Below are 10,564 nucleotides of genomic sequence, written 5' to 3'. Positions count from 1 at the left end.
CACTGGTGCTGATGCTTCGGGATGATGAGCCACTGGTGCTGATGCTTCAGGATGATGAGCCACTGGTGCTGATGCTTCAGGATGATGAGCCACTGGTTCAATCTTGTTTCATTCTTCCACTGGATTAGCTCTTCCTGAGTTATTGTCACATCTGGGTGTTCAGTGTGGATATCTGTTGAAAAGAAGGAGACTTACAAGCTTAGGTTTTGCCTGTGAAACTGTGTAAAATACCACAATGGACCAAGATTTTGTTTTTTCTATAGTCTCTTTGAGTGTCTTAGAGATTTATTTCTTTTGAGAAACTGAGGCCTCGATATTGTCGATATGGAGCCTTTGGTCCTCTTAGCTCCTCATAGGACTTGGTGCCACTAGAAGGGTGGGTCTTGCACTGCCTGCTTCTAGATGAACTTGGGATTTCTACCTTAAAGCACACAGGCTGTTTCCAACTGTCAGCAGCCAGTGAGTGGTGTGTGCCTTGGGACCAGTATCAAAATGTCAAGCAGGGTTTGTTTCTGTGCATATATGACATGGAGATTAAAGTGAAGGGGCTCAGACTGTCTCCTTTCTTTCTTTTTCAAAGGATCTTCTTAAGAAGTGCTACTCTGCCAAAGCAACATATCTGTTCCAGCAGGATAAATTCTATGACGTCAGCTATGACACAGGGGACAAGTCCATCCAGTGTAGCAGGAGACCTGATGCATTCAAGTTCTGGATGACCTGGAAGGCCCTGGGCACATCAGGACTCGAGGAGAGAGTTAATCGTGCCTTTGCTCTATCTCGGTATGTGCATGCGTGTGTGTGTGTGTGTGTGTGTGTGTGTGTGTGTGTGTTTGTGTGTGAGAGAATGTGCATCTGTATGTGTACATGTGTGTATGAAAGTGTGTATGTGTGCATGTGTGTGCGTGTGTATATATTCATGTGTGTGTCTGTTTGTGCATGTGTGCACGTGCATGTGCGTGTGTGTTAGACAAAATAAAATTAGCACTGGTAGATTCTAAACATATTTGTTTCTTCTGAGTTCCTTCTTGTACAAAATAAGTATTTCCTTTATGCCTACAATGTCTTAGAAATATAACAGAGAAGTCCCACTATCCTCCCTTCAAGCCACTGAGGGACACAGGCAAGAGAGCAGAGTGAAGGAAATAAAATACAAATTCCTGAAAACCAGACTGGTGGCATACCTGTAACCATAGCACTCAGGAGGCTGAGGCAGCAGGATTTCTGGGAAGTCAAGACAAGCCATGGCTGTATGGAAAGATCCTGTCTCAAAAATAAATAAACAAATTTAATTATATTACTTTAAAAATTAGCCTTCCCCAATCAGATTTTTTTCCTCAAAGAAATCAAAACTTCCTCATCCTACATTGTATCAGACAGTGGAACCTGATGATGCTGGGTGTACGGAAACCCAGAGTTCCCATCTCTGCCTGCTTTACAAGTCTATTACAAGCACAGAAGAAGGACAAAGCAATTCAACTTTATTATTTTTTTTTTATTCGAGATATGGTTTCACTATGTAGCCTTGGCTGTCCTGGAATTCACAATGTAGACCAGGGTGGCCTTGAATGTACAGATCCACCTGCCTCTGCCTCTTGAATGCTGAGATTAAAGGGATGCACCACCATCAAAGGCAGAACAAACCAACCAAAAAAACAGTGTAGCTTGGAAAAGTGTGTGGACTCCGTTTACCTCAGTTTTACTCCAGCAAAGTAACAATAATGGAAGTTAAATTGTTTCTTCAAATTGTTTTTTGAAGATTTTATTTCTCTTCATTTTATGTGGATGAGTGTTTCCCCACATGTGTGTATATGCACCAATGTGTTCAGTGGCCACAGAGGCCATAATTCAACCTCATGGGACAGGAAGTGCCCTCTACCTGGACAGGTAAGGAGTTGGCTTTAGCCCTTTGAGAAGTCAGGAGTCTGTAATTCTGGTGATTGTTCTTTAGGAAGTGTTTTAGGGGGCTGGAGAGGTGGCCTGATAGGTAAAAGCATTGGCTGTTTTTCCAAAGGACCCACGTCCATTCTGAGCACCCACATGGTAGCTCACAAGGTTACGAACTCCAATTTCAGGGGATTTGAACCTTTTTCTAACCTCTGAAGGAACCAGGTGCACATGTGCTAAACAGACATACATGCAGGCAAAACAGCCATACACACAAAAGATCACAAAGGAATTAGCTTAGTGCCTGTAAATACTGTCTGGTATTGCTATGGGTGTGTTCTATGCAACATACAACTCTTAGCACAAAGAGAACAAGAAACAGTTTATTTTGTGCCAAACATTTTTGATCATCATTTCACAGATTAAATCTGTCTCCTAAAGCTTATTCTACCACAGGAGTAGTACGAGAGATCTTATTAGGTACAGAACAAGTGCAGTCAGAAAGAAAGTCAGAAGTCAAGACATTTACCAAATACCTTGGTGGGAGTGGCAGGTGGGCAAATTACAGAAAAGCAGTGAATACTTCCTTCTTGGTTTTAGAGGCTATCGGATGAGATTCTAGCTTTTGGACTGGTAAAAGGTAGCAGTTTGCTAACTTTTAAATTGTAAAGATTTTATCTAATAGTCAAATTGGTGTTGGGTCAGAGGTAGGCAATTACCAACGGCAACATAGCTGTGGGTGACATGGGAACTTGGGAAAGGAAGGTAATAGAAGACAGAGATACAGGACTCTGGATTCATTTCAGGACTGAATAATTTTTATGTTTTATATGGCCATTTACACATAGTTTAACTAGGTACTAAAGATAGCTCTTCAGGCAGAATTTAAGCCAACAGTCTTTTGAAGCCCTTTATCTGAATTTCTTCTTCCACACTTCCCTGCCCTTTGGTCTTATTTGCTAGTGAGGACATTCTTCCTTAGAGGTTATCACATGCCGCCAGCTTTCTACAGCCATGTAGTTACATCTCTGGAGGATTTGTGTCTCAGAAAGGAAGTACAGAGTATCTGGACCCCAACCAGCAATGAATGGTTATTAAAATTAGAGATAGCCCAGGAGGGCTGGAGAGATAGCTCAGTGGTTAAGCTCTTCTTGTGCAAGCACGAGGACTCAAGTCTGGGTTCCCCAAACCTAAGTAAAGTCAAATATGGTCATTAATGCACATCTGGGATCCCAGAGCTCTGCATGGGAGATGGAAGAGTCTCCCAGTGTGCAGCCCTGGCACAGGGTACAGAGAACAATAAAAAGACCCGGCCTCACACAATGTGGAAGGTGAAGAGCAGCACGTGAGGCAGTCCTATGACCTAAATACACAAGTGACTACACTATAAAACATGTACACACACACACACACACACACACACGGAGGCCTCCATACCACCCTAATAGTACAAGTGCCCATATTCTCTGGCATACTGCATGACACAAAATAAGCAAACTAGTGGAACCCCAGAGGGGGATTGGAGAAGGACAGTGGATGCTTCAATCCCCCACCCTCCATCTTTATGGAAGTCCACTTGGATGCTGGCAGCTGGCACCTCCCCATAGTGCCAGTGGGATGGTTGGCTATCCTAGAACTTGTGTCAACTCTCCATTGGTCCAAAGGCTGTTTAAAAATGCTTGCTGCTGTGCAGCACAGGTGATCTGCACCCTGATGCTGGCCTCCCAAGTCTGTTACCTGAGTTTGTGACTCCTCCTCCCTCACCCCCTCCTGGATCCCAGTTCTCACAGTGGAGTGGGCTGGAGACATGGCTCAGTCGTTAAGAGTGCTTACTGCTTTTGCAGAAGGCCCTGTTCAGTTCCCAGCACCCACATGGTTGTTCCCAACCATCTGTAATTCCAGTTCCAGGGGATCTAATATCCTCTTCTGACCTCCTGTGAGTTCCTGCACACACATGGTGCAGATATATATACTCAAGCACACATACACATATTCACATATAATTAAATAAATCAATATCTTAAAAAACTCTGTTGAACTTTGAGAGGGACACGCTTAAACTAGAGACGGGCTTAATGTGCCCCTGCTGGAAGTACAGAGACAATGACCCAGCAATGAGAACAGGAGACTGTTTATAATAAATATTCATACCTGCCCATTAAATTAAAATAAAAGTCAGGAAGCTCTGCCCCCGTTTCTTATTGTCTTGTACTATTTAAATGTGGCAGAGTGCCGTGTTGTTTTGCCAAAGCCTCTAACTGATTCAGTGACAGGTGTCTTGAAATAAGGCATGATATAAATATTTGATGATGGTATTTATTCTGAAGTTAATATTCATCTCAGGGTGGAATGGAGTTTATAGTCTACGGATACTTTCTAATTCTTTCAGACGCAGTATCACAGGAGGATAAATGTTAACATTTCAATTCAATTCAACAAATCCTTATTGTTTGTAAACGTTTGTCAAGTTGAATTGAGTGGAATTAACATTTCAGTGAATAGCGCTGCAGGCTCTGTGACCTATATTTAAATATTTGAGCAAACCACCCTTCTGCTTTCACACTGTTATTCACAATGGGTGTTTGCACTGCTCCTCTTTCTACACTTTTGATGGACAGCAATATATTCCTGGGGTCAGCAACAGTCACATTATCCTTCTGTGTCCACTGCCAAGAAAAGAGACAGGGTTCCTTTAAAAGACCTCTCTCTGAAGGACTGTGAAGTGACATACTTAGAGAGTGTTTCTTCAGGACTAAGAATCTTAGAATCCTGATCTAATTTCTCTCTGAACTAACTTATTGGCTTGTAGCCCTGTTTTTGGAAAAGGTTAAATATTATCTCAATTCTGGTTTCTGTTCTTTTGGTGTGAACCATGAGGTTAAAGGCAGGTTACTGGCTCTCAGGACAAAAATCCCAATTAACACTCTCTGCCTTTGTCTCAGGTATACCAGGGCTATAAAGAGACACCATGACCAAGGCAGCTTATAAAAGAAAGCATTTAATTGAGGACTTGCTTATAGTTTCAGGGGATTAGTCCATGATCACCATAGCTGGGAGCACAGCAGCAGGCAGACAAACAGACAGGTAGACAGGCAGACAGGCAGACAGGCAGACAGGTAGACAGGCAGACAGGCAGACAGGCAGACAGACAGACAGACAGACAGACAGACAAGCAGACAGACATGTGGGAAGGCAGGCAGGCAGACAGACAGGCAGGCAAATAGACAGACAGGCAGGCAAGCAGTCAGACAGACAGGTAAACAGACAACCGGGCAGGCGGGCAGGTGGGCAGACAGGCAGACAGGCAGTCAGTCAGTCAGTCAGGCAGGCAGGCAGGCAGGCAGACAGGCAGGCAGGCAGGCAGGCAGGCAGACAGGCAGGTGGGCAGGCAGGCAGGTGGGCAGGCAGGCGGGCAGGAGGGAAGACAGGCAAACAGGAAACAGACGGGTGGGTAGGTAGGCAGACAGACAGGCAGACAGACAGGCAGACAGACAGGTATGGTGCTAGAGAAGAGCTCACATCTGATCCAAAAGTTGGAGGCAGACAGAGTGCAGGTATAGACCTGGTATAGCTTTTGAAACCTCAAACCCTACCCCAAATGATATACTTTCTACAAGGCCACACCCCCTGATTCTTCCCAAACAGTTCCACCAACCAAAAACCAGGCATTCAAATACTTGAGCCTATGGGGACCATTCTTGCTCAAACCACCACAGCATTTGGGGAGGGGGGTGCAAATACCACCACTGTAGTAACTGCAAGCTACCATGGGTGGGTTTGCAAAAATCCCTTAGAGTCAGCAGTGGGTTCTCATCAGCCAACACAAACTGGCCACAGAATGACAAGAGTCAGATTGTCAGCTTCAACCACACTGCTACTGTTCTGATATTGTTTGTCCCTAAACCCATGGGAATTCAATCCGGAGCTTGCCAGAGATCACCCATGTTCAGAAAACTCTGTCTCTTATCATTTCTATTCAGAGTCAACTAGTTGTTTTACCTCCAAGAGAGCTAACTAGTTGTTTTACCTCCAAGAGGAATTACCTTCCCCCAGTAGATTACTGCTGCACCCAACAAGGTGGGCCTGATGAGAGGACTGAATTGAGAATGTAAGTACATCATTGACATCCTGGTGCAGCTAAGATACCATTCCTCAGGCCCTCCGTCAGGTGTCTTGGATACTGAAGACCTGTGCAGCATTTTTCCTGCCTTGTCCAGCCAGAGTCATCCAAAGTCCACAGAACCAGTCTTCCACATTCCTGCATCTAAGCAGAGCCTCATTCTGAAATTGATAGGTTTTCCTTAAAATGGAAGGATCAGATTTGTATTGACCATTGTCCAAATAATTCTCTCTCTTCCCCTGGCAAAGCAAGAGAAGATGTATCTTAATACAACATTTTTATTTATTCTTTGATAATTTCATACACGTATACAATGTATCTGTTTGTATTCATCTCACACACACACTCTCTCCAACTCCTCTTGGATCTCTGCCATACCCCCTCCTGACTTCATAGCCTGTTTTGTTTTTCTATCAACCCTCCTCAGTCCAGTTTTTGCTACACCTACAGACACAGGAACAAAATTATTCACTGTAGCACGGTCTACTAGCCAAGGGCCATAAAGAAAACTCTATAGATCCCCAGTTAGGAGTAGATGTTCCTGAAGCCCTCCATCATCTGGGCTGGATTGTCAGCTAGCTTTACTTTGTGCAGGCCACCACAGCTGCTGTGAGTTCATGAGTTTGAGATCATTTCATGCTTAGGAGACAGTTTCATCCTGACCCTCTTGACCTCTGAAAGAGCGGGCATATTTAAGATGTGAAGGACTCTGATCACGTGGGCTCTTAGAATCTAGTGAGAAGAGGAGGGCACCACTGCTGGGGGTTCTACTGCTCTCCACACGGCCCTCCCATGCCTACTGGGAGCACAGCATCTCTCTCAAGAACGATTCAAAATCCCTTCTATTTGGGTTATTGAGGAATCAGTGTCCCTGTGAGCCCAAAGCAAGGTGCACGGGGTGGGAATTATTGAAAGCCTGGGTGTGAGGGTGGGTCAGGGTTAGTCTCACCTCTTTTAGGGCTGGGAGATGGTTAAGTAGGAAAATGATGTCATAAAAGCATGAGAACCCTAGTTTAAATTCTCAGTACTGCATCAAAAGTCAACATAAGGCTGGAGAGGCAGACCAGGGTTAAAAGCACTTGCTGATCTGGCAGAGGACCAGTGCTCTTTCCCTAGCATCCTTGTGAGGCAGTTCATAACTGCCTGTAACTCCAGGGGATCTGGTGCCCTCTTCTGGCCTTCACGAGCACATATCAATATACAGATGCACATACCACGAACAGACATATATGTAGACACGTAAAACTTTTTAAAAGAGAAAAAAAAAGAAGAGGAAAAGAAAGTAAAAGAAAAGAAAAGAGAAAAGAAAAACTCAGGTATACTGATTGTTCCTGGAATCACAGGACTGAGAATTCTGGACCAGGAGGCTCCCTGTGATTGCTGCTGGCTGGGTAGTGTAGGTGAATCAGTGACTCAAGAGTTAGAGAGAGATCCTGTCTGAAAAACTAAGGTGAAGTGCAATGGAAGAAAACACACATGTCACCCTCTTACCTCCACATGCACACACATGCACCCACATACTTGAACACACACACATGAATATACATACATGAACACACACATGAACACACCCACACACACACATGCACACACATTGAGGGAGGGAAAGAAAGAGGGCAGAGTGATTGTGAGGAGTGGATGACTATTTCTGACAGCTGCCTAGAAAGGCCCACCATGCTTTCATACCCAGGGCTACCTACTGCTGAGAGCTCCTCCTAGGCCTTTCTTGTGGCATTGGAGTTAAATGGATGGTCACTGGGGGACAGTTTTTAAAGCAAGCTAGAAGAACCATTTGTGCAAGTCTCGCCAACAACAGGCAGCAGAAGCTTCCATTGTGCTACGTTATTGGGTCTCCAGCGAGCCATTCATTAATCCCCCTGACACACGATCTGTAGTTTCTCCAGTAGAATCCACAGCATAGACTTTCCCTGAATGCTGAGGGAATAACCATTTCCTGTCTGGAGGAAGCCAATAGTGTTAGCCAATGCTTTGGGGCTCTTATAACACGGAAGGGCAGAATCCAGCAGGACCAACACTTTCATATGTATTTTCTCTAAGCTCATCATTTAAGGGATGGCTCAGTGGCTGAGAGCACTTGAGAGGACTGGAGTTCTGTTCCCACCACTCATTTAAGGTGACTCACAGCAGCACCAGGGGGACCATCATCCTTTTCTGGCTTCTGTAGGAACCCACATACATGTGGCATGTGTACAGTCAGACACACACACAGGCATACAAGAAATCATGCACATACACATGGAATCATGTACACACACAAACACAAAAAAGTATGCACACATACACATGAAGGCATGCACTCATACATAATGATGTACACATGAAAACATGCACACATACACACAAACACATGAAAGCATCCACATACACACACATGAAAGCATGCACACATGCATATACAAACACACAAAAGCACGTGCACACATAAGCACACACAAACACACAAAAGCATTTGCACAAACAACACACAGGAAAGCATGCACATATATACACAAACACATGAAAGCATGCACACATACACACAAACACACACAAACACATGAAAGCATGCACACACACAAGCTCCCCCCTTCACACATAAATAAATAAAATTTTCTTTAAACCTTGATAATTTGGAAAGCAAACACAGTAGAACAGAATTAAGCATGCAGCTGCTATGCAGCACACAAGCCTGAGATGCATTCTATTAGAGGCAATGCACAGAGAACAGATGGGGAAAGCCCCAGAGCTCTGGGAGCCTCCATGAATCCATCAGAAGAAATTTTGAGAAGACACCCAGAGATTAACTCAGCCCGGAGTGTCGCAAGGAAACTCTTAAGTGGCTGGTGAATTGAGAATGGGGTTGGAACGGCTGTTTCCAGGAAGAAACTACTGGCTTGCCAGAAGAACAAATGAGATCCTAGCATGTAAGATGTATTTATTTACTTTGGCATCACGTGCCTGAGTGTTTTGCCTACATGTATATGTGTGCAGTACATCTATACCTGATATCTACAGAGGCCAGAGGAAAGTGCTGGATCCCCTGGAACTGCAGTTATGGATGGTTCTGAACCCTCGGAGTCCCGAAGGGGGTGATAGAGTCCCTGGAGCTGCAGTTACAGGCAGCTGTGAGGTATCATGTGGGTGCTGAGAACTGAACCCGGGTTCTCTGAAGAGCAGCAAGTGTTCTAGACTGCTGAGCCACCTCTCCAGCCCAGAGATGAACATTTAAATGTAAGACTTTGGAGAGGAAGGTCTGCAGCGTTAGGAAAACATGCCTGCATTTTGAGTACGATGCTGGCTAAACACACCTCAACAGCAAGTGAGGATACTAAGGTAAGTCTTCCCCCCATAAGCCCTGAAAAGGCTTTTATTGATGTACATACTTTTCTCCTCTGTCTTCTATGCCAAACTTACTGGGAGGCACAAGAACGAATTTATTAAAATTAGGGTGACTTTTGAAGTCAACTTACTTATATAGCTCTGATAGGAAGGAATGTACCTGCCTCAAACTGAATGAACATTAAAAAAAAAAAATCTGGCTTCTTCCATATAATAGAAGGCTTTCTAAAAAAAATGAAAACATACTTGTAAGTTGCTTCCATATATTTAAAATTGTAAATCATAAACCATCTGCATACATGCAGACAGAAGTGACTCAGAACTTATTTGGGTTCCCTCTGACACCCCATTTCATGTATGAAGAAATCCAGGTTCCTAATAGAAGGCTTTCTAAATGATTGTCTCTGAGGCATGCTCTGTGAGACAGTGGGCATGTAGGGGATATTGACAGTTGATCTGCTGGAAGAAAACGCCATCACCATGGGCTGACTTACTCAGGAAAATGTTTACCTCCCTACTCTTCCCCTGGAAAGTCCAGTGCCTAAAAGGATCTGGAAAGCTCTGGGAAGGCCTGTGACTAAAGACCAGTCAGAGACACTGATGTCTGCTTGCCCAAGACCTACTCTCTCCTGGTCCTTGCCAGCAGGAATGATGTCACTGAGGGAGCAATGTTCTGACTGACAACATTGCTTTGCCAATGTTTACTGCACAGTTGGGTCTGTGACTCAGCCAATAAGACACAGAAAGATTTCCATAAGGCCTTGGGAAAGAGTCTTGCTACATAGAGAGGCGGATACATGAAGAGAGTCACGCTCTAGCTCTGCCTGTCCCTTCTGGGGACATTGACGTGTAGAGATGGGAGGCTGCCACAATGGCTGCCCTGTGAGCACAGGGAGAGTCTTTCCTTATACACTGAGTGCAGCTAACATGATAGAGAGTGCCTCGTTTTCAGTTAACTATCATCCAACCACCTCAGTAAGTCAAAGGTGCTCTTTATTGGGAGCACCACATCAGCTTATCATGCCCAGCGGTGCTCAAAGCAGTTTGGCAGTGGTCCTCTTTCTCATGGAAACAGCATGGCAGGTATACCAGGATTCATATTTGAGCGCACTGCTGTTCGGCACTGCTGTTTTCTTTTAAGTTTTATTATGAGTATATCTCAATTATATGTAACAATGACTTTACTATAAAACTTGCATATGGACATTTTGTCACATTCAC

At 44.3% G+C, this 10,564-nt stretch overlaps 1 protein-coding gene across 1 annotated transcript in view; it reads left to right on the top strand.

The window, feature by feature from the left end:
• Positions 1-10,564, top strand: part of Gadl1 (glutamate decarboxylase like 1) — a 141,517-nt gene that overhangs the window by 74,368 nt on the left and 56,585 nt on the right. The window contains exon 11 of the mRNA XM_028767413.1: positions 581-780. Within this exon, the coding sequence (XP_028623246.1) occupies positions 581-780 (200 nt within the window). The remainder of the gene's footprint in view (positions 1-580; positions 781-10,564) is intronic.

This window comes from Grammomys surdaster, unplaced genomic scaffold (genome assembly GCF_004785775.1).
Source record: "Grammomys surdaster isolate TR1022 unplaced genomic scaffold, NIH_TR_1.0 172, whole genome shotgun sequence".
NCBI classification, from domain to species: domain Eukaryota; kingdom Metazoa; phylum Chordata; class Mammalia; order Rodentia; family Muridae; genus Grammomys; species Grammomys surdaster.
This window is presented reverse-complemented; position numbering and strand designations above follow the sequence as displayed.